The sequence below is a fragment of the Brienomyrus brachyistius genome, chromosome 12 (genome assembly GCF_023856365.1).
Source record: "Brienomyrus brachyistius isolate T26 chromosome 12, BBRACH_0.4, whole genome shotgun sequence".
NCBI lineage: Eukaryota > Metazoa > Chordata > Actinopteri > Osteoglossiformes > Mormyridae > Brienomyrus > Brienomyrus brachyistius.
Window position 1 is genome coordinate 17583932 of NC_064544.1, and position 23962 is coordinate 17607893.

The following is a 23962-nucleotide window of genomic DNA, read 5'->3' on the forward strand; positions in this document are numbered from 1 at the left end:
TAGGTGTTCCTATGTGTAAGAATATGCAGTATCTAGCTTGAACAAACTCAATCAGGGATGAACACTATTTCATCATACTGTACATGCACACATCGCACAATAAGTGCTCTTTTTATTTTTCTATCACTGCTTGTGAGCACCGGTCCTAGTCAGGGTCACAGGGCAGCACAGGGCATGTGGCTGGGGTACAGCCTGGATGGGACAGCATGCCATCACAGGTTTATATACTCAAGTGTTTATATACCAGTTTAAGAAGTCAAAAACATATTGGATTTGTTTATCGAAATTGGCAAAATACACAAAACTACTAACGTGCAAAAAATAAATAAATAATGAAATAATACAATTATTACAGCCATGTGTCGTCTTGCGCTGGCATCTGGATCCGGGACCACCGGACGCAAGTCAATTTGGGTGGATCTCGATATTGTAGCTGTCTGTCACACATACATTACTGTGTGCATAATGCATTACAAGTTATATATGGACAGAGGATCATTATATAGCTGCCATTGCTGCCCTACACCACTTAAGACGTAAGACTGTACTGATTCCCACTACAGTAATTGAAATGCGACAGGATTACTCAGATTATGTTCACGAATAGACAGTAGTTGTAAGGATTACAGTGATTAACACTGTTGCCGTGTACATAGTAGAAAAGAAGAGCAGAGACTTGTCTATATTGTATACTTGTGATTTGCATTTAGAATATTTTTGTACTTTATTAATTATTAGCTGATGAATTTGAACTAACTAAAATATCCCCACCACCCTGGCCAGAAAAAGCAGATGGAAGATGAATATATTGAGGCCTACATATGGTACATTCAAGAAAGCAAGGGCTCCCTCTCCTGGTCAGTCTTGGTATCAACCCGAAAGCAGTAGGTAAGATTTTTTTGGCAAATGAAAGACAGTGTTCAGCATGTGACATACACTGTTCCACAAACCAGTCTTCGTGGACCCCCAGACAGTCTAGGTTCCTGCTCTCTCCACTATGGGTAGTAGAAGCACTACACTATGGGGTCATAAGAAGTGGCAAATGCATCATAAATCTATTCCCTACCAGTACACCTTGAGTAATTTCAGGACATATTGCACATTAAAGCTCCTAGTGCACCTTCTTGATGGTCTCTGTACCATCAATTGCTAGTAAACTTGCTATAGTGAATTGTTTTGAAAACAAAAAACAACTTTTTCCACAAAAGTAAAGGCTTAGCAAATCCATATTTCTATATCAGCTATTGCGTATGTTTTTGAAACATGGTGCTGAGAGAAATAAAATGTTTGTAAGGTCCATAGCCACCTCATCCACTGTCTGAAAAGAATCCTGTGAAAAGAGTCAGGAGAATTCGAGACATTAGACAACATGACTTTTTTTGCAGGACAACTAAGTTATTTTATCTATTTGTTTATTCTTGTCTAATATCCTGACCACTGATTTCTTGTTACAAACCATGAATCATTTTGCACCAGAGTGTAGAACAGCTGTTCCTTCATTGAATTCGTTTGGCCCTGGAGGTGTGAGGTGACTGTGCAGCCCACACAGGAAACACTAGATGAGATATAACAGAGTGTCAGGCCATGGAGAGTGAGAGAGCAAAATGAAACCATGGTTTGTCTTTTATTCCTGCATAATCACCCCACAACTACCTAACACATCTGGGCAAAGTCTCACTAGTGAACATTATCTTTTGTTGTGTCAAACTGTAAAGTCCTGCAGAGGAATCCGTCTTTACTGAGAATTCAGTTTCATGTCAGTCTGTTAAAAGTACTTGATTATAATTCAAACTGCATAAAATTACAAATCGACTTTTTCATATTCAAGCATGGTGTTAATCTACGACAAACAGAGCTGAAGACCTGCGTGTGTGTGTGTGTCTGTGTGTGTGACTGTGTGTGTCTGTGTGTGACTGTGTGACTGTGTGTGGCTTACGTATACAGTACTGTGCAAAAGTCTTAGGCAGTCAAAGGAAATGTTTAATGCTATTTATATGGATAGTAAAGGTAAATGTGCTCCGAACAAAAAACACAATTTAACATTGATACATATGAAAATTAAGAGTTTAGAACTTTTTGTTTGGTTACTTATGATTAAGGTTAGGGCTGGGTAGGTGTTAACACTGTCGTTAGTGGGATTAGGGTTTTTACCACAGAAATGGATGGTTCCAACAAAGATATGAATACAAGTGTGTGTGTGTGTGTGTGTGTGTGTGTGTGTGTGTGTGTCTGTCTGTATGTTTTTGTGACTTAGGTTTATTTTACAGTGTGAGGACCAAATGGAATATTTAGTAGTGAGGAAATTTCACGAATGGACTTATTGCACAGGTGGCATCCTGTCACGGTATCACGTTTGAATTCACTGAGCTCCTGTTTGTAGAAGCAGTCTGTAAGACTAGGTGCTTGATTTTATACACCTGTGGCTATGGAAGTGACTGGAAAACCTGAATTTAATGATTTGGAGGAGTGTCCTAATACTTTTGGCAATATAGTGTAAGTACCAAGCAAATAAAAATGATAGTAATAATAATATGAGGAATTGATTACTGACCACAAAGAAAAAGAACGTAAAATAACAACCACAATAATAATAGTAATGATAATAATAATAATAATAATAAAGTAATAAGGAACCTTCTGTCCTTCGTGTTCTTGTAGGACTGACTTTCCTGGTCAATGCATAGTTCTATATATGTTACTCTCTAGTTTTGATGTCTTTATAATTATTTTTAAATGTATAGAATAGTATAAATTAACCTTTATATGGATAAGTGTCATGCCCGGCTCGTACGATCCTCGTGTGCCACGGCCCCCTGATTATCCACGTGTGCTTCCCTGATCGTACCCAGCTGTGTCTGATTATTTTCAATCAGTCCTGTCTATTTGAGTCTATGTCTTGCCCTGGTTCCTGGTCTGTCATTGATGTTAGTCTGCGTCAGATGTTTCCTGCACCCCGTTGCCGAAATAAATCCCCGTTTTCCCGTCTTTTGCCTGCCCGCCTGCTTTCTGCCCGCATCGCCGGCTCGTGCGCATTGCCCGCGCTCCCGGAACGTGACAATAAGTGTGTCCAGAATTTTGACTGGTATTGAACATACATTGAAAATGCATATATTTATATCATTCATTCAGAATATATTATCTGTTACTGTCTTTTCATACTGTACACCCACCAACCAAAGGCATGTTGTTTTGTAATTTAAATGATTTAAATGAAAAACCTGAGTCAGCCACCATTAACTTTCAATTATCTTTAATCAGTTACATGGATACAAAGTGTAACTGACAATTCACTGCTGTTTTAAAAATATATAAGCTAAACATATTGAAGTATAAAATGCAGCAAAAGTTAAAATGATTTTGATGATGACAGAAAGTAATGTTATATGAGAATTACAGCAGAAGTTTAAATGTAATAAAATTCATTCTTCGTGTTTTGCCAGGCAGACAGGAGGCGTTACTGCTGATCCAGCTTCTGCTTCACGTTCTGAACCCAGCGATTGCTGGGATCGACACACAGTTCTTTGTCCTTTTTGGTGTAAAGTCTGAAAATTAAAAAAAAAAACATGGGTCTTCTTCTTACTTACAATCTTTCTTCATATGTATCGATCCCTGAAGTAAAAGTCATTCATATTATAAACATTTTGCACACAACAAACCTTAAATCACAACGCAGTAATAGGTCAAAACAATACATAAGAGTAAATATTTACATAATTCCCGGTTTAGCACAGCCTGCTCTGGTCTCTTCATATCCAGTTATCTGGTCCATCCTCAGTCTTCCAGTAAAGTATGTAAAACAGCACTGACCTAGTCCATAGCGATCTGGACAGACATGAAGAACAAAAACGTATACTGTACATAATTTACATACAAAATATATACAGCCACTCTACATACATGAAAAATGCACATCAAGGAACTAGTCAGAACTGCATTCATATCTCACAATTGGGTCCATAATCTTAATGAATCATTTCAATCTAAGATACTGATAAAGTCCTGAAAAAAGCTGTGAGATACTGCAGACTTACATTGAGCCAGAGAGGAGGACAGCAGCACTGTCATCAGGAGGCAGAAGGCAGAGATCTGATGGGACTTCATGATTCCACTGGATGTCTGTGAAGATCAGTGTCGCTCCTGCAGCTAAACTGAGGACAGCAGAGTCGAACCACGTCCATTTATAGGGGGGTTGTGTGTCTGCAGGTGGCAGGGGTGGGGTGGAAGAAAAATAAAAGAAAAAACATTTAGCACTTAATGCACCTAAAATAGTCTGACCACAGACAAGACCAGGGTGAATTTGCTGGGACTGACATCACATGCATCCTGAACGTGTCCTATACGATACAGCAGATATTAACATTAGCTGCAGTGCATGTTTGTTATTGGCTGTTTTACAAACCACACAGAGCCACCAGGCTGAGTCTGTGGTAACTACCCTTCTAACTAAGGCTTTGGAAGATAAATGGATGTAGGCCTACATATGGTATATGTAAGAAAAGCAATGGCCCCCTCTCCTGGTAAGTCCTGGTATAAACCTGCAAGCTGTTGGTCAGATTATTTTTTTTGCATGCGAAAGATTGTGCTCAGCATTTTACATACACTCTGGGGTCATTAGAAAAGGAATATGTGCCATAAATGTATTGTCTATCAATACAGATTGTATAATATTAGGACATATTGCATATTAAAACTCCTGCTGTACCTTCTTGAGAGCCTCTGTATCATCAGTCACCAGTAAATTTGGTATAGAATTTGGTGATCAGTAGTCATTGTCGATACACCACAGCACACAACAACATGGTTGACCAAAGCACTTCACAGGTTCAGCCAGCACTAAAAAAGGAACAACAGAGACAACTGAATACACTAAAATAAGATAAAAATAAAATAAGGTACAGTATTGGCAGTGCCCTTGATACCAACACACAGTTCCAGTCGAGATAAAGGAATAGAATGGTTGACTGTATCAAAGGCAGAGGATAAGTCTAAAAGCACCAACACAGCAGATTGACCTGAGTCAACAGCTAAAAGAAGATCATTAAAAACTCTTAAGAGGGCGGTCTCAGTACTATGGCGTACTTAAAGCGTGACTGAAACTTCTCATAGATGCTGAAATCTTCTAAGAAAGACTGAAGTTGATTACAAACAACCTTCCCTAAAACTATAGACAAAAAGGGAAGTTTAGAAAATCTAAAATTACATAAAACAGAAGGGTCCAGAGATCTCTTTTTTAAAAGAGGTTGCACAATCGCATGTTTAAAGGCAGCAGGAACACACCCTTAGCTGAAAGATGTATTCACCAAAGTTAAAATGCTTGACCCAACCATATTAAGAACATGTTTAAGAAAGTGAGCAGGGATACTGTCAAGGAGGCAGTTTGCAGGATGTAGCTGGTTAACTACCTGAGACAAAGTGGAGAATGTAATCGGCTCGAACTGCTGAAAGACAGCTGAGCACAAGGGTGAAACAGAAGGATCAATGGTAGAAGCAAAAGATGATAATTGAAAGCCAGAAATCTTGTCAATAAAAAATTCACAAACATTTTGACACAGTAGGGGTGAAGGCACGATGTGGTCCAAGTAAGGTGAATTAATGAGGAAGTCGAGGACAATTAATAGAACCTGAGGCCGCTGGCTATTCTTGGCTACCAGTTGCGAGAAATGTTTTATCAGATTTTACAGCATTCTGGTAAGTGGTTCATGCATCCTGTAGGATTTGAAAGGAAACATTGACTCTGTCCTTTGTCCATGTTCTCTCAGCTATTTTGCAGGCATGTCTGAGAGAGCGACCCTGACTAGTTTCCCAGTCCCTGCCACTGAAAAACACCCCACAGCATGATGCTGCCACCACCATGCTTCACCACTGGGCTGGTAAAACGTGGGTGATGAGAAGCATCTGATTATCTACAAACAAGATATTTAGAACTGAGACCAAACATTTTAATCTTGGTTTCATCAGACCAGAGAATCTTGTTTCTTACAGTCAGAGCTCTTTAGGTGACTTTTTGCAAACTGCAGATTTCATGTGTCCTTTACTGAGGCTTTTACTAAGGCTTAACTGCTGGAGTGTTGCAGTGATGGCAGTCCTTCTGGAAGTTTCTTCCATCTCCACATAGGTTCCCTGGAGCTCAGCCAGAGTGACCATCGGGTTTAAACCCTTCTCTTAATTCTTAGTTTGGTCAGGAGGCCTGCTCAAGGAAGTGTCTTGGTTGTTCCAAAATTCCATCCATCCATGCATCCGTCCATCCATTTTCTGTAACCGCTTATCCTATCCAGGGTCGCGGGGGGTCCGGAGCTTATCCCGGAGGCTACAAGCACAAGGCAGGGAACATCCCAGGATGGGTGTGACAACCGATCACATGGCACACTCACACACCATTCACTCATGCAGCATTCACTCTCACACCACATTCACTCTCACACCACATTCACTCTCACACCACATTCACTCTCACACCACACTCACTCACACCACATTCACTCTCACACCATTCACTCATACATGCACACCTGGTACTGTAGGAAAATGTTTTTGTTGCTCAAAACTTCTTCCATTTAAGTATTGTGGAGGCCACTGTGCTCTTGGGAATCAGTTTTCATAATAAGACTTTTGAAGTCCTACATGATAACCAGTGTGGGGGAGCTGGTGATTAAATTTGACGAGTCTCTGCATTAAAGTGGCCCTCACAGTTATGATATGTGATCTCCGAAGCCTAGATGGGTGTTGCTTTGTATGCAGTAAGGACATTTGTGTAAGCTTGATCTAGTGCAGTGGTTCTCAAACTCGGTGCTCGCGCCCCACTGCCCTGCTTGTTTTCCAGCTTGTTTTCCAGCTAACCCCTGCCCTACAAACTGCTGATTACCTGGATCAGGGGTGTTCAGTCAATCGGAAGCTGAAAGACAGCTGGGACTTGTGTGTGAGGCAGGAATAGCAGGAAAACAAGCAGGGCAGTGGGGCCCGAGGACCGAGTATGAGAACCACTGATCTAGTGTGTTGTTTCTCTTGGTTAGGATTTCCGGTAGCAGTCTCCCATGACGGGTTTCCTAGCAGCCAGTACTGTGGTGGTTAATGGTGCTGTCGTGTCACCTGAAGTTTGCCAGCTGAAATATTAAGGAATCGACAACAAACAATAAGATGTCAGCTTCCGTGTGTAATGTAGTAAAAATACAAATAACTCTGAAAGATCTTGGCGCTGATTCCCTCCTGTTGTAGGCTATGTCGCTATGCCACTTTCTCCTGAGAAATACTGCCCCAGATACTGCAAATAGGTCAGATCCCACATACTGGGTGGCCCATGTGTAAAATGTAACAATAAAATGGTGAGTATGAATGTATTAACACAAGGAGTCACAGACTCTCTGCAGATCCTTGTACAATCGCCTGTGTCACAAATTGCAGATGGATGTACAGTTATTCAACCCGGTCTGCAGTGTTCAGGGAGGCAGCCAGGACAGGACAGTCACTGGTCAGCTGCCTATTGCAAGGAGGGTTCCGTACAGTAGCCAGTATGAGCCAGGATGAGGCGCCAACCTATAACATTGCTGAGGTATGTTTGACACATACCTGTTCATACTCATACTGCAACTAAAAGCAGGATTCATTGACCAGGCAACCATCTACCACTGATCTAAGGTCCTTATTCATTGTTTGCGTGGCCATTGTAGGCTCTTTGGACAGTGTACTGAGGTTAGTATGGAGCTGTGACCGAGGTTAGCATGGGCGCTCTGATTGGGGTTGAATTGGGGTTAGTTAATTAATTAATTTGTTAATTTGACTTCACAGTTGGGTTCTCAGACAAAACGTATATGTCTGTTTTTCTATGCTTTCATACATTAAGAATGCATAGAGCTTCATTATTCATTCTTCCATGTTGTATGTTTCTCTAATTGACTTTTTTTAGATGATCACAAGCCAGAAGAATCTTGATAAAATGATTTATGTCGCGATCGCGTCGGTGAAGCAGGAGAAATGAGCCGTGAGTACAGGAAAACGGGGTTTATTTCGGGCAGACAGGGAAACCACAGAGCAGCGACAACCAACATTAATGACAGATCTGGGGAAAACAAACATAGACGCGGAATAAATACACAGAACTTATCAGACTGATGGAAAACAGCTGGGCACAATCGGGGAAGCACGCGTGGATGATCAGGGGGCGTGGCACACACGAGGACTGGACACGCAGGTCATGACAATTTAAATAAAAACCCTTTTGTCCGTATCCTTCTTCCTTCGTCTGCTTCCCTGTGCAAATTGTAACAATAACTCTTCAACAGTCTTTATTTAGTAACATGCATACATTTGCGCAAATCTAATTTAAGCACTGGCTAAATAAAACCTCAGACATTAAACTATGAAAAGCAGTTAAAGTGTATAAGATTTGGCAGATGTCTGGAAATAAAGTTACAGGAAAATTAAACAATTTTTTTACTATAAGTACAAAAACGCTGAAGTACAAAATGCAGTAAAATTTTGATTTTGAAGATGGCAGGAAATAAAGTTACATGAGAATAAAAAAGAGGCTGAAATGTGATTTAATAAAATCGATCTTCATATTTTGCTAAGCAGAAAGAAGGCATTACTGAAATAAGCGCTGATCCAGCTTCTTCTTTGTCCTCTGAACCCAAGAAACACTGGGATCGACACACACTTCTTTGCCCTTTTTGGTGTAAAATCTGAAAATGAAAAATAAAATCACATGTGTCTGCTTGTCACTTGTTAGAATCCTTCTCCATATACATCTGATCATGAACTACAAGTAAGTTCTGTTAAAAACATTTTGTATGCAACAAACATTAAATTCCAAAGCAGTATTAGTTCAATACAATACATGAATAAAGTAAATATTTACATAGTTCCAGGTTTAGCGCAGTCAGCTCTGGTCTCCTCATATCTATCTATCAGGTCCATCCTCAGTCTTCCAGGAAAGTATGTAAAACAGCACTGCTCTGGTTCATTGCCATCTGGAGAGACATGAAGAACAGAAACATATACATAGTTTACATACAAAATATATACAGCCACTCTACATACATGAAAAATGCACATCAAGGAACTAGTAAGAACTGCATTCATATCTCACAATTGGATCCATAATCTTAATGAATCATTTAAATCTAAGATACTGTCAAAGTCCTGATAGAAGCTGTGAGATGCTGCAGACTTACGTTGAGCCAGAGTGGAGGACAGCAGCACTGTCATCAGGAGGAAGAAGGCAGAGATCTGATGGGAGTTCATGATTCCACTGGACCTTTCTGATGATCAGTGCCGTTTCTTCAGCTAAATTGTGACCAGCAGAGCCATACCATGAACTTTTATAGGGGTTGTGTGTAGAGGTGGAGGTGGAGGGGTGGAAGAAAGATGAAAGAAAGGATTTACCATTTGTCATGCACCTAAAATAGACCACAGACACGATGCTGGGGCATAATTTGTAGAATTTGAACTGATGCCACGTGCATTATGAGCATTTCCTGTATGGTGCAACAGTTATTAACATTGGCTGCAGTTCAGGTTTCCTGGCTGGCATGGAGCCACTTGGCTGAGTCAGGAGAAACTAACCCTCTAACTAAGCTATACTTTGCAAGTTCTACCGTAGTGTGTGTTGGGACCAAACTGAGCCTTAATAAATCTGCACTTCATTCCGGTTTGAGACACCCACAGTCATATCCTAATCAGCTTTTTTAGTGACTGATCAGATTCCTCCATATACCAAAGAAAAACTGATTATAAAACCTCTATCCTCTACCTGGACGGGTGCCTGTCCATCATGTGGCTGGGGTACACGCTAGAGGGGTGTCTGTCCATCACGTGGCTGGGGTACACGCTAGAGGGATGTCTGTCCATCACGTGGCTGGGGTACACCCTGGAGGGGTGCCTGTCCATCACGTGGCTGGAGTACACGCTAGAGGGGTGTCTGTTCATCACGTGGCTGGGGTACACGCTAGAGGGGTGCCTGTCCATCACGTGACTGGGGTACACGCTAGAGGGATGTCTGTCCATCACGTGGCTGGGGTACACCCTGGAGGGGTGCCTGTCCATCACGTGGCTGGAGTACATGCTAGAGGGGTGTCTGTCCATCACGTGGCTGGGGTACACGCTAGAGGGATGTCTGTCCATCACGTGGCTGGGGTACACGCTAGAGGGATGTCTGTCCATCACGTGGCTGGGGTACACCATGGAGGGGTGCCTGTCCATCACGTGGCTGGAGTACACGCTAGTGGGGTGTCTGTTCATCACGTGGCTGGGGTACACGCTAGAGGGGTGCCTGTCCATCACGTGGCTGGGGTACACGCTAGAGGGATGTCTGTCCATCACGTGGCTGGGGTACACCCTGGAGGGGTGCCTGTCCATCACGTGGCTGGAGTACATGCTAGAGGGGTGTCTGTCCATCACGTGGCTGGGGTACACGCTAGAGGGATGTCTGTCCATCACGTGGCTGGGGTACACGCTAGAGGGGTGCCTCTCCATCATGTGGCTGGGGTACACACTAGAGGAGGTCTGTCCATCACAAGGCTGGGGTACACCCTGGAGGGGTGCCTGTCCATCACATTGTTATTTAAATATGATGATTTATGGCTTTGAGGAACAGCTTCTACCCCAATCATCCTGAACATGGAAGAATCACATGAGCATTCTGTATGCAACCTGCCCCCAAACAACTACTTGTATGTCCATCCATCCATCTTCTAATCCTGCATGTCCTATTGTATAGGTCAGCAAATAGCCAGATCCAGCCCACCTACAAACAAATTTGCCCGAACAAGGTTTCTCTTTTTATTTTTCATTGACAAAGTGTAAGATGGTATCTCACAAAAGCTATCTGACATAGCCAACTACTTATTAATATTATTTAACAGACAAGCCATTCTTAAAATAATTTATGAATTCCAAGCTTTTGTGGAAAAGTGGGAGTTCATTCACATAACTTCAAGTCCCCACCATGCACAGTCTAATGGAATGGCAGAAAGAGGAGTACAGACAGTGAAGCTAATGCTAAAAAGGCCAAGGCTGATGGAAGAGATCCTTACCTGTCTCTGTGGAACCACATGTGGCGAGTGGTGGTGAGAGTAATACTGCCAAATAGTACCAAACAATGGTACCAATAGCCACACGTTAGTCCGACTATGCCTCCCCAGGTATTACACCCAGAGAAAGTTAAATCGCCCTACCCCCGGGCAAAGGCACACTGGTCCGTTCACCATAAACAGCGGAGAGATGTTGTTCCGAACACACACTTTTATTACACAATAAAACCATAAAAAGAGTAATCAGTCGATCCGAGCACCATAAGCTTGAAGCACCGCCGCGTACCAGCAGCCACTTCCTGCCGTTCTAAGGCTGGGCGCCGGGACCTAGAACAGCCAGAGTCGGGCGGGCACAAGCGAGGAGGGAAAATCAAGATGTAACCGCAAACCAAACAAAATCACGCAAAACCCAAAGAAAACACTGCAGTCTAAAAGAAACAAATAAAATACAAAACCATTACATTAATACACAATAAAAATCCCATTCAAAACAGAACAAATGTATCAACAAAACAAACATAATACAATCAAAACAAAACACAAACCCTTAGGAAGCGGGGGACCAGTCAGACTCTCCAACCCCCGCTCGCACTCATATGGGCACGCACACCCCCCTGCCCCCAGCTATGGACCCGCTTGCGACTCACCCTGCTATAGGCTAGACAGAGTATGGACAAACCGGAAGCGCAAAGCGCGAAACGGTGCAAACGTCACTAGACAGCAGCAATAAGGCAAAGTAAAGCTGAGTCGCCGCTAGGCAGAGCAGGGCACAGTCGCCGCTAGGCAGAGCAGGGCACAGTCGCCGCTAGGCAGAGCAGGGCACAGTCGCCGCTAGGCAGAGCAGCAGTGGTTCCACGTGAGATGAAGCAGCTGTCAACCCCACGCCACAACACACGGGACCCTGTAATAATAAAAGGTAAGGACTCAAAACCCAGCCGTATTAGCCCCAACGTCAACCGTTCTACTGCAACTTGTAATATTCACCGTACCGGGCTGAACACACCAAGGTAAGATGTCCGCGGATGAACGGGAGATCCAACAATTAAAGTGACCGCCGACAAGGAGCCTAGAACATTGGTGCCAGGGTAACCCTTATAGTCTGAGCGCCCTCTCCGATTGGCCACTCCCCTCCAGAACTTAATTAGGCACACACCTCGTTTCCTTCTCCTGCTACACACAGAAGCACCCCCACTGAAGAAAATGGAGCATCACCGGCCCAACTGCTAATGGGTAGAAGTTTAATTCAAGCGCTAAAGCCTAAGATGGCAAACAGTGCCGTGAAGAAGTGCTTAGAACACAAACTAACAAAACAGAAGGAGTACTTTGACCAAGGATCCAGAGCGCTTTCAAAACTAGAGGTTGGTGACAACATCAGAATGTGGCAAGATGGTGTGTGGAATATAGCTCAGGTAACAAAACCTTCTAAGCACCCAAGATCCTATGTTGTTCAGACTCCTGATGAGAAGGACTACAGAAGAAAGAGAAAGTTTCTACTGCAGTCAAAGGAATGATGCAACGGACCAAAAGACAAAGACAAGCTAAATATGACTCAAAGGAGAGGCATGAAGTGAATCTTCAAGACAGCACAGAGAAGGAATGTCAGTCCGACAAATCTGGCAAAGTTTCCTGTCAGAACTGCGAGTGGTCGAGATGTAATCAAACCCAGAAGACTTATTGAGGAGTAGCACTGTGGACTCTGCTAGCACTATTTTTGTGTTTAAACAGTAAACTGTTAAAATAATAATAATAATAATATAATTGTTCAATGATATCCAAGAAAATTATAGATAGTTGTTGTTTCTCAGTTCTCAGTGTGATTACACCCCTGATGTGCTACGCAGTGCTGCGTATTAGTTTAATGGTACATGGTGTTGGAGTTAGACTCCACCGAGTCCGTTGATGAGGAAAAGATGCATTCGTGAGGCAAAGGATGGTTGTGAGTCAGCTCTCTTTATTTGTTGTACAGATCGATCCGGGAGCCACTCTCAGATGCACAAAAGTACACACCAAGGGAAGCTCAGCTCCCTGTTGTCTGTGTCTAACTTTTATACCCCGTTTAGGGCGTCTACTGTTCTTGTTGGTCTCTTTCCAGTTGACGTAACATATAACTATTGTTTGGACATTGCTGGCGTTAGTCCCCACACCCATTCCCTTTTATCTTATCTTGTTATGTTGCGATTTAGCAGCATCAGCGACCCCCTCCCTTGTTATGTCCCCGCAGGTCGAGCGTAAGCTTAATGTCACCGCGACCCTGTCAATGTACCTTCTGCTTTCCGGAATTTACTTACACTACGAGGAGGGCTGGCCCCCCTTCTCTTCCTGCCTGTGTTCCAGTTTGTTCCCCTTTCTCAGTGTGACAAAGTTTAGCACGCAACCTAGCCCCCCTTCAATTCCCCCTTTTGATCTCTACTAAGAGATCACTTCTGATTACATTGGTTCGTGTAAAATTACTCCTGGCTATATTGATTCGTGGAAAATTTGCGGTATCCCCCTTTTGATCTCCGCAAGGAGATCACCTATCAAGGAGGACACTCTAAACAGGCAATGGTACCTCCACCGGCCCTCCTTCCTCTGCGGTCGCAAGGAGGGACACCGTTAGCATGTACGTGTGGGAGTCCCTGTCCTTCTTCTCTATAGTGGATGTGATCAGCCGAATTGCAAGAGCACATAGGCAGGGAATACAACAACAGCCACAAGTGACCAGTAAATGTAGCACTCGATGTCTGTGCACAGATTTTTGCCGATTTTTGTTTGACCGTCTGGTTCATGCGTTCCACCTTCCCCTGGGACTGGGGATGATCCACTGTTCCCAAAAGCATGTCTACGTCCCAACGCCCTTTCTGCCTTCTGCAGATCCTCGCTTTTGAAATGTGAACCATTGTCTGACCTCACTCTCTCGGGGAACCCATGCTTGGGTATATAATGGTTGACTAGGAACTTCACCACTGAGGCCCCATCTTCTCTCTTTGTGGGCCATGCCTCTGGCTATCCAGAGAATGCATCCACACACATCAGCACATATCGCATCCCGCGCACCGGTATTATCATGTCTGTGTAGTCTAGGACTATTTCCTCTCCAGTCCTACGACATGCTGGAAACTGACCCTTTTCTGGTTTTACCGTGGGTCTCGGGTTGTGCAGCGCACAGATCTCACAGCTCCTCGCAAACTCCTGGACTATGTCCTTCAGGAACGGATGCCACCACGCTCTCAAGTTGTGTAGCATCTGTCCTGTTCCCACATGACCCACACCGTGTGCCTCCTCCTTAACCTGTTGCCTGAGTCCCACAGGGAGGGCTGGCTTCCCCTCCTGGTTGCATTACAGGCCCTCTGTTTCCATGCCCCCCTTTTCTGCCCACATGTTCTTCTCCTCTGGGGAGGCTTGGGCCTCCATGACTCGGATCCTGCTTGAGGTCAGCCTGCCCTGTCCCTCCAGTTCCTCTTCTACCGTAACCACCTGTCTGCTTACCACATACCCTGCTGCCAATTTTGCTTCCGCATCTGCTACTTGATTTCCTTGTGCTATCACTGTCCCTGGCCCCTCATGTCCTTTGCATTTTACCACAGCTATTCTCTCCGGAAGCATCAATGCCTCCGCTAACTCTCTCATATCTGCCTCGTGCTTAATCGGTTTGTTTCCTGCAGTTAAGAATCCAGCTCTCAGCCACTGGCTGAGTTCCACATGCACTACCCCTACGGCATACGCTGAGTCTGAATAGAGGGTGACTTTTTTTTACCTTCTGCTAATTCAGCGCTTCGATAACTGCTCTGATCTCCGCTCTCTGGGCCGATTGGGCCCCCTCCAATCTCTCTGCTTTCAGTGTCCTAAATCCCAGGCCCTCTCTCGCTACCACTGCAAAACCTGCTTGCAAACTTCCACTCTCTGTTCGAAAACAACATCCATCAGTAAACCACTCCTCCGTACCTTCTATCTTTTCGGCTGCTAGGTCCTCCCTGACCTTTTCCTCTTTCCTCACCCTGGCCTCACATTCGTGGGGTTCTCCTTCCCCCATTCGATCAGCCATGTTGATGCCCTCATGGACAAAAGTTAAATGTGGTGCTTCTAAAATTTTGCTGAGTCTCTGCTGTCTCAGAGACGTCATTGTGAATGTTTGTGAGGTCACATAGGCCACCACACTGTGCGTGGTCAGGATGTGTAGGGCGTGGCCCATCACAATGTGTGCCGTTTTCTGCACGGCTTTTGCCACTCCTGCTTTTGCCACTCCTGCCACATGTCTGGTGCATGATGGATGTCATTGTTCTGTGGTGTCAAGTTTATTTAGTGCTAATATACATTAGTACCTTTCTCTCACCCCCCTTTTTCTGAAACAGAATGGCGTTCACAACGTCTTCAGTTTCAGAACATCTAGATGGAACGGAAGAGAATAATCAGGTAGTGCCAGATCAGCTGCTTGGGCTAATCTCTGCTTGAGAGTGATGAAAGCCTCCTCTGCAGGTTGATCCCACGTCAGAGTGGCGCTGAGGCTCCGCAGGCCGTGTGGCCGCACCAGAGCCCTCAGGGGTTGCGTCAGACCTGTGTAATCTGCAATGTAAGTTCCGCTGTAGCCGGTCAGTCTCAGAAAGGACAACATGTCCTTCACAGTAATGGGTTTAGGGTGACTCAGGATGGCTGACCGATGGGCCGGAGAGAGCCCTGTCCCCTTACCAGATAGGACCCTCCCCAGGAAGGAAACCACCGTCCCGGCCACCTGCATCTTGTCCTTACTGACCTTGAACCCTCTTTCTGCCAGCCAGAGGAGCACTGACCGAGTCGCCTCGAGTGCCGCCTCCGCAGTTGGAGCCACGATAAGCAAGTCATCGACGTACTGGACGAGGATGATCCCATCAGGGAGAGGGCAGCCCTGCAACGACTGCTTCAACACCGGATTGAAAATCCCGGGAGACAGAGCAAATCCCTGTGGGAGACGCGTGTACCTGAACTGGCATCCCCTGTACGTGAACGAGAATACGTCCCTGCAGTGGGGTGCTAGTGGTAAAGAAAAGAAAGCGTTAGGCAGATCAATGCACGTGAACCATGTCTGGGACGGAGTAAGGTTGGTGAGAGCAACGTAGGGATTAGGAACTGGAACAGTGGGAGTCAGCAGCAGATCATTGATAGTGCGCAGGTCGTGCGCCATTCCATACTTGCCTGTTCCTGCCTTCTCCACTGGGAGGATCGGAGTATTCCACTGAGAAGTGGAACATTCTAACACTCCTGCCCGTAAGAGACCGGCAACAGTCTCCGCTATCCCTTCCTCTGCAGCTGGTTTGTGTTGGTATTGCCTGACCCAAAGGGGTCCTGCCGTAGGGTGCAGTAGGAAGTCGACGGGCGTGCAGTCCACCAAACCCACATCAGTGGGGCCCGTGGACCACAGGGAGTCTGGCAGGGAAGCCAGTAGTGCTGCTGCACTGGGATGATCCATCTTTTCCCTACCATGGTCCCTAGACAATTGTTCATGCTGTAACAGGGCTGTGTCTGTCACCTTAGTTTGAATACAGTAGGAACTGCAGGAGGGGGAGTACGAGATTTGAGGGATCTGGGTGGGACCCCAGTCCGTAGCTGAAATGGCTCTTTTCATCATAGGGCCTAAATCTTTGGCCTGATGCTTAGGATGTAGGGCGAGAGAGACGTGTGGCACCGTCTCCTCTCCCATCCTGTACCAGGGCAGTTGCTCCGGAGACAGGTGGACTGCTGAGGCCACCCCCTCGGGACCTACATAAATGTTTTGGGATGCAACTTGCCACTCGTGGCCTTCCAGTTGCTCAGAAAATAGGTCCCCATACCATTCTGTGGAATTACGGTCATAAAACAATGTCACATGTGGGGGGTCGGGCGGAGGAACATAGGGTTCCAGGAAGGCTATCCAGGGACGCCACGTGGAGTACACCGCCAGAATACCTGCCGGGCTAGGCTGCAGGAGACCCCAGTAGATGTCAGCCACTGGGTGCTGTGACACAGGTTGCATCAGCCACTGCCCCATGCCACCCGTCGCTCCGCCACATGGCAGGCGGATCCCTTCTGGGAGGGTGACAACCAAACCATCAGCATTGCACAAAATTGAAGCTCCCAGCTTCACCAGCATGTCCCGCCCAGAAGGTTCACAGGCGCTGCAGCGGAGACCACAAACGGGTGTAGAAAGGTCTGTCCCCCCACCGCACTCTCACAGGCTTAGTCACTGGCAGTCTCTGTTCCTTCCTGGAGAAGCCCACAACGGTCACTGTAGTGGTGGAAGATGTCGTTGGTTAGGCATCACATTCAATGTCGAATATGTGGCCCCTATGTCCCCCAAGAACGGCAGTTCTTTGTCCATGACCATTAGGGACAGCATGGGGTCTGCCTCCCCCGTGTCCCCGGGCCCCCCGTGGAGGAGTCCCCCTCTCCCAGTCCTCTGATCCAGTGAGGGTGGGGTACTGTCCCCCTCCAGGAACAGCCTGTGGGGTGGGTGCGGTCACTTGTTCTGCTGGGGGTCCCCTGGGAGGGACCCGTCCTGTTGGGCACTCTCTGACCCAGTGGCCAGCCCTACCACACCTGTAACAGGTTCCCTGCGGTGGCCACCTTTGCGACATACCCCGGCCCCGCCCCCAGTTCCCGGCTCCCCGGCCTCGACCCCCACGGCCTCTTCCCCATGGCTGGGGACCCCAACCTCGATTACTGTAATTGGGGTTTTGTCTGACCCATGCGCCGAACCGGGGAGGTGGTGCTCCTGCCACCATCTGTCTCCCCTGCCCCTTCTTTTTGTAAGTCTGTGCTTTTTGTCTTGCTTCTGCCACCTGCAGCTTCAACAGCTGTGTCTGTAACTCTTTCAAGCTGCCTTCCTCTTTTGTGGCTTCATCCCTCGCTCTCTGGAGATGATGCAACACATGTCTGTCCCACACGGGGGAATCAGCACCTGGGAGATCAGGATTCGCCAAAACAGCTGTTTTCACCTGCTCAGGGACACCTTCCAGGACCGCTCGCCTGAACCACTCCTGCTGAACTCCCGCCTGCCCAGGGTGACACCCCGTTCTCCGAATCCAGTCCTCCTTACATTTGTCCAGATATTCCCTGGGAGGTATTTTAGGTTCCCAAGTAAATTTTGGCACGCTAGCCCCACTTGGGGCGGGGAACATCTCCCGCATGGCTTCACCCAAGCCCAGCACTACGTCTGTTAGAGTCACACTGTCACCGCGAGTGAGTGTCCCTGCCATTTCCTCTATTTCCTGCAGAGAGTGTTTAGTTAGGCACCTCGCAGCCACTGCTCTGAAATCACCCAAGGCCAACTTTGTTCCCTGCGTCAGCTGGTCTAATTTATCCATCCAATGTCCTCCCCCATCTGCAGGGGGGGGCATCTTATCCGCTAGTGCCTGCACGTCTCCTAAAGAGAACGGCTTGTATCTCTCAGGGTCCCCTGAAGCTCCCCTTAACAGGGGAAACTGCTTAGGCTTCAGGTTTGTTCGCCGCTTTAGACTGCGGGACCTGAGGGTCATTTTCCCTGAGGATTCCCTTTTCCCAGGCTCTAGCCCTTCGTCTTGCTCACCTTCCAAATCGATCAACACCTTCTCATCCTCATCCTCCTCCTCATCACGATACCCAGACAATTCACCGATAATCTCCACTTCCCCTCTCTGGACACGGCTCCGTTCGCAGAGAGGGGTGAGGCTGCCTCGATTACCCTGGGCTGCCTCCTCCTTTCGCTCTCTGATCACCCTTTCCTGAAATGCTTGTTTAGTTATGCCTTTTCCAGGGGTTCCCTTACTCTCTCCCTCGGATTCCCTAGAGGTTTCACAATCTGAATCTTTTTCCTCCACACTACAGCAATCCCCACCTAGGAGGCTCCCTTCTCCCTTCGTTTGAACCTGAACCGTTCCACCAGTAACATGTATTACTGGATACATGTGCGCAGGGGGAGCGGTGGGAAATCCCCCTCGGCTGGTGTACGCTGGGGGTTGTTTGTCGCCTTTCCCAGCTCCCTGCCCATCTGGGGCTGGGTCACAGTTATCGTTATCTCCACTTTCCCTATGCAGGTGATCGACACACTGCCAGAAAATGGCTAGGCGAGCCCACGCTCGCCTCTCCTGCTCCTGTTTCTCTCCCTCTTTTCTCCACTTTCCCCTTTGTAACACCCTCGCTTTCACTAGCTCGCGTCCTGCCTCGTCTTTCAGGCCGCTATGCTCCTTTTCCTTACGCCATAAAAGTGCTCCTAATGATTGCCTATCCTCCGGTTTGTATCCTGCACATTTCACTGCAATCCCCATACGCTTCCACGCATCTGCCGTCTCTCTCTCTCGGCCCTTTTCCTGAGCTGTTTTTCCCACTGCTATTTTTAACAGCTGTATCTGTTCACACAGAGGCTTCCACCGCCCGCGCACTGGTGGACCCCAGCCCCCGTCATCCAATTCTCTATCAAATTCGTGATCCATGTTTTAGCTTATCTGACCTACACTTCTCCTGATCCAACAACCCCTGTGCCTCAGGGGATGGATTTATCCACCCACACTTAGTACACCTCTTAGTTGTCTCTGAGTGCCCCACTAACAAACACCACCAAAACCTAAACCCACACTCACACACAATCACCGAACCACGCAAAACAGTAAATAGTAAATGGTAAACCCACTCACACACACAACTGGAATAGTGAATAGTAAACACGCACTTACACACGCGAAATAGTAAATAGTAAATAGCGCTGTGTACACTTTTTAGCCCGATGCTTTGAGTACTCTAATCTCGGGAATTTAACCCAATACTTTGAGGACTTTCACCTCGGGACTTCAACCCGTTTTAAGGAGGATGAACCTTACTCCTCCGACCAATTTAGCTGTTCGGGGGTCCTGAATTTCCCGGGACGCTCAATCCCAGCTTTCCTACTGCTGGTCAGCAGTAGGTGGGTTGCCAAACCAAGGACACGACGGTGGACTCAAGTCCTCCGCCAATAGGTTCTACTACGGGGTCCCGTACCCTCTGTTCACAGGCCGTCAGAGCTACGCACAACAGGCCCTCGCCACAATATTGGTCGACAGATCCTGAGACACTTCCAGCCACTTTATTTAGCAATCGGCAATATGCAGAATTCGATAAAACAGGCTCTGCTCACCTAATTGCTGGGCGCCCGTGGCTGTCTGCGTCCCCAAGACCTCGTCTCTGGTTCCAATCCAAACAACCTTCTCCTCATCCCGGACGAGCCCCCAAATTGTTGGAGTTAGACTCCACCGAGTCCGTTGATGAGGAAAAGATGCATTCGTGAGGCAAAGGATGGTTGTGAGTCAGCTCTCTTTATTTGTTGTACAGATCGATCCGGGAGCCACTCTCAGATGCACAAAAGTACACACCAAGGGAAGCTCAGCTCCCTGTTGTCTGTGTCTAACTTTTATACCCCGTTTAGGGTGTCTACTGTTCTTGTTGGTCTCTTTCCAGTTGACATAACATATAACTATTGTTTGGACATTGCTGGGTCCCCACACCCGTTCCCTTTTATCTTATCTTGTTATGTTGCAATTTAGCAGCGTCCTCCCTTGTTATGTCCCCGCAGGTCGAGCGTAAGCTTAATGTCACCACGACCCTGTCAATGTACCTTCTGCTTTCCGGAATTTACTTACACTACGAGGAGGGCTGGAGCCCCCCTTCTCTTCCTGCCTGTGTTCCAGTTTGTTCCCCTTTCTCAGTGTGACAAAGTTTAGCACGCAACCTAGCCCCCCTTCAATGGGTTTTTCAAGATGTGATTTTGTAAAAAAAAAAGAAAAGAAAAGAACAGGGGATGTCATGATATGTTAATCTATAGTTATCCTGATGCACAGATGTTTGACGGAGTGTGATGGGGCGGAGCTCGGGAGAATAAAGATGGCTGGCTGAAACTAGCACACAACGGGCTCGTGTCTGGTCACAAAACAATATCAAAACAATCACAACACACTACAGTCGTGCTGCACAGCCCATTGGCTGAAGTGGCTCACACGAATTCCAGTTACAGTCTACAGAGAAGCAGGCTCACAGTCATATACAAAGAGCGCCGTTCCCAGCCAGTAAGGGACAGTAAGTGGGCGAATGAACTGAATCACTTCTTTAACAGGTTTGATTCATCATCTGCCCCTCACCATGTCCTGCCCTTTGTTCCTCAGTCATCTACACCTTCATCCGAGCCTTCTAGCTACTGCCCCCCCTCCCCCGCCTTATCACCACTTCACACCTTTACCACATTCCCTGCATACTGTCTCTCACCTCAAGCTACTACCCCCAATACTCAGCAACTTTGCCCCGACTTGTATCTCAGTAAAGACAAGGTAAGGTGTGAACTCAGAAGGATCAAAGTAAGGAAGGCGATGGGTCCACATGGTATTAGCTCAGGAGTTCTGAAATCCTGTGCAGACCAATTGTGTGGGATAGTTGCGTATATATTCAACCTGAGCTTGAAGCTAGGGAAGGTACCACAGCTATGGAAAACATCTTGTGTGATACCAGTACCTAAGACAACGCAGCCTAAAGACCTCAACAGCTACAGGCCGGTAGCGCTCACATCCCACCTGATGAAGACCCTGGAGCGGTTGGTTCTGGTCCACCTTCGACCCCTAGTGAGCCCTTCACTGGACCCACTTCAGTTTGCCTACCAGCCTGGCATTGGGGTAGATGATGCGATTATTCATCTCCTACACAGATCCCTCTATCACCTCGAAAAGCCTGGGAGCACTGTGAGAATCATGTTTTTTGATTTCTCCAGTGCTTTCAACACCATCATACCCACAAGACTGAGGGACAAGTTACTGTACACAGGAGTGGGCCCCCACCTCACCTCCTGGATCATGGACTATCTAACGAATCGACCGCAATATGTGAAGATACTGGACTGTGTGTCTGACACAGTCATGTGCAGTACAGGGGCCCCACAGGGAACCGTCCTGGCCCCATTTCTCTTCACTACATACACTGCGGGCTTCTCACACAACTCGACCAACTGTTTTCTGCAAAAATTCTCTGATGACTCCGCAATTGATGGCCTCATTGCTAATGAGGATGACAAGGAGTACAGAGAAATGACCCAAGACTTTGTGGAATGGTGCCAACTGAACAACCTCCATATCAATGCTGGAAAGACCAAAGAACTGGTAGTGGATTTTCGGAGGCACAAACGTCCTCCATCCACACCAATCATCATCCAGGGGATGGACATTCAGATTGTTGACTCCTACAAGTATCTGGGTGTTCATCTGAACAACAAACTGGACTGGACCCACAATACTAATGCTATTTACAGTAAAGGTCAGAGCAGATTGTATCTGCTACGCAGACTGAGGTCCTTTGGAGTGCAAGGGCCACTCCTGAAGACCTTTTATGATTCTGTGGTGGCGTCAGTCATCTTCTATGCTGTGGTCTGCTGGGGCAGCAGCATCTCTACTGGGGAGAGGAGAAAACTGAACAGGCTGATTAAAAAAGCCAGCTCTGTCTTGGGAGGTCCCCCTGACTCAGTGGAGGTGGTGAACGACAGGAGAACGTTGACTAAGTGTTAGGTTGAAGAAACTGTTATTAATCATTTTGTTATATTTTGTTTGTTATTTGTTTTATTTATAAAAAAATTAGTGAAAATAGAATGGAAAGTTGCTAATAGAATGAAATGAATAAAATGAAAACATGCTAACACTTCAGTCTCCAATGCATGTTTGTATATAAATGTCATAATTTGAGTGAAGTCATGGTCCATGGTTTTTGACATGCTCGTACACATACAGAATAAAATGTCATTTCATTTTCATTGGCCATCACTGAATTATAACACCAAAAGTGAATTTTGTTTTTGTGTGATCTCTCCAGCTTTGCATGTTTGGCTGTTTATGTAAAAATTGATGTATCCGTGCCTCAGTTCCAGGTTCATCTCTTCGTCATCTTTGTCTCAGTGGTTACTGTCCCACACAGTCTGTCTATCTTTCAAAGTCTGTGTTTGCAGCGTGTGAAAACCCAGTGATCATCATCCCTGCGTTTGGCAATGGAGTTCCTTGGCTAGAAGAATCAGAAACAATCTTCTTTTTCCTTTCCACCCTGTAGATGCTTTGAAGAGAACGCAGGCATTCACCGCCACCAAGTCCAGCATGTTGTAACACACAGTGTGTGTTCTGACTGTGTGTGTTCTGAGTTCCTTGGACCAAGATGTGGCGATCCGTGATGGCAGAAAGAGGACACCCAACATGATGACAGACTATAACCACATGAAGGTGTGTAAATGGACTGCATTTATATAGCACTTTTTCTCTATTTTTTCCCAGAGTGCTGTATCAAGGGACCTCAGTGGGAAGTCTGTGGGAAGGAAAAAGTGTGGCAGAAAACGCCGCACAACGAGAAGAGGTGACCGGACCCTGAGGAAGATTGTGGAGAAGGATCGATTCCAGACCTTGGGGGACCTGCGGAAGCAGTGGACTGAGTCTGGAGTAGAAACATCCAGAGCCACCGTGTACAGGCGTGTGCAGAAAATGGGCTACAGGTGCCGCATTCCCCAGGTCAAGCCACTTTTGAACCAGAAACAGCGGCAGAAGCGCCTGACCTGGGCTACAGGGAAGCAGCACTGGACTGTTGCTCAGTGGTCCAAAGTACTTTTTTCGGATGAAAGCAAATTTTGCATGTCATTCGGAAATCAAGGTGCCAGAGTCTGGAGGAAGACTGGGGAGAGGGAAATGCCAAAATTCCTGAAGTCCAGTGTCAAGTACCCACAGTCAGTGATGGTCTGGGGTGCCATGTCAGCTGCTGGTGTTGGTCCACTGTGTTTTATCAAGGGCAGGGTCAATGCAGCTAGCTATCAGGAGATTTTGGAGCACTTCATGCTTCCATCTGCTGAAAAGCTTTATGGAGATGAAGATTTCATTTTTCAGCACGACCTGGCACCTGCTCACAGTGCCAAAACCACTGGTAAATGGTTTACTGACCATGGTATTACTGTGCTCAATTAGCCTGCCAACTCTCCTGACCTGAACCTCATA

At 46.4% G+C, this 23962-nt stretch overlaps 2 protein-coding genes and 2 long non-coding RNA genes across 7 annotated transcripts in view; 1 reads left to right on the forward strand and 3 right to left on the reverse strand.

Annotated features, from left to right (window-relative positions):
• LOC125705121 (uncharacterized) overlaps positions 1-4649 on the forward strand; it is a 41784-nt gene extending 37135 nt beyond the window's left edge. The window contains exon 3 of the long non-coding RNA XR_007381436.1: positions 4204-4649. This is a non-coding gene — a long non-coding RNA (uncharacterized LOC125705121). The remainder of the gene's footprint in view (positions 1-4203) is intronic.
• LOC125705105 (uncharacterized) overlaps positions 1-23962 on the reverse strand; it is an 80334-nt gene that overhangs the window by 3343 nt on the left and 53029 nt on the right. For 2 of the 4 annotated variants that reach the window (XR_007381409.1, XM_048971463.1), the window contains one exon: positions 8879-8963. The exons of the other annotated variants lie outside the window; for them this stretch is intronic. Coding sequence is in view for 1 of the 2 variants with exons in the window: in XM_048971463.1 (XP_048827420.1) it covers positions 8954-8963 (10 nt within the window). In the remaining variant the exon portion in view is untranslated. Of the gene's footprint in view, positions 1-8878; positions 8964-23962 lie in introns of those variants that run through there. 4 annotated transcript variants of the gene reach the window in all.
• LOC125705117 (uncharacterized) lies at positions 3279-4189 on the reverse strand. The gene is made up of 3 exons (XR_007381432.1): positions 4032-4189; positions 3711-3822; positions 3279-3542 (listed from the first exon to the last, which is right to left on the reverse strand). It is a non-coding gene; the product is annotated as an uncharacterized LOC125705117 (long non-coding RNA).
• Positions 15242-17587, reverse strand: LOC125705106 (uncharacterized). The gene is made up of 2 exons (XM_048971464.1): positions 16173-17587; positions 15242-16010 (listed from the first exon to the last, which is right to left on the reverse strand). The coding sequence occupies exons 1-2, from the start codon at positions 17104-17106 to the stop codon at positions 15364-15366; spliced, it is 1581 nt and encodes a 526-aa protein (XP_048827421.1). The 5' UTR covers positions 17107-17587; the 3' UTR covers positions 15242-15363.

Bases quoted from the DNA above. Each gene is read 5' to 3' on its own strand.
- LOC125705106 (XM_048971464.1), bottom strand. From the start codon at position 17,106: ATGCTGGTGAAGCTGGGAGCTTCAATTTTGTGCAATGCTGATGGTTTG. The intron at 16,011-16,172 runs GCAAGTATGGAA...CTTTACCACTAG, and splicing joins AGTGGAGAAGGCAGGAACAG to CACCCCACTGCAGGGACGTA.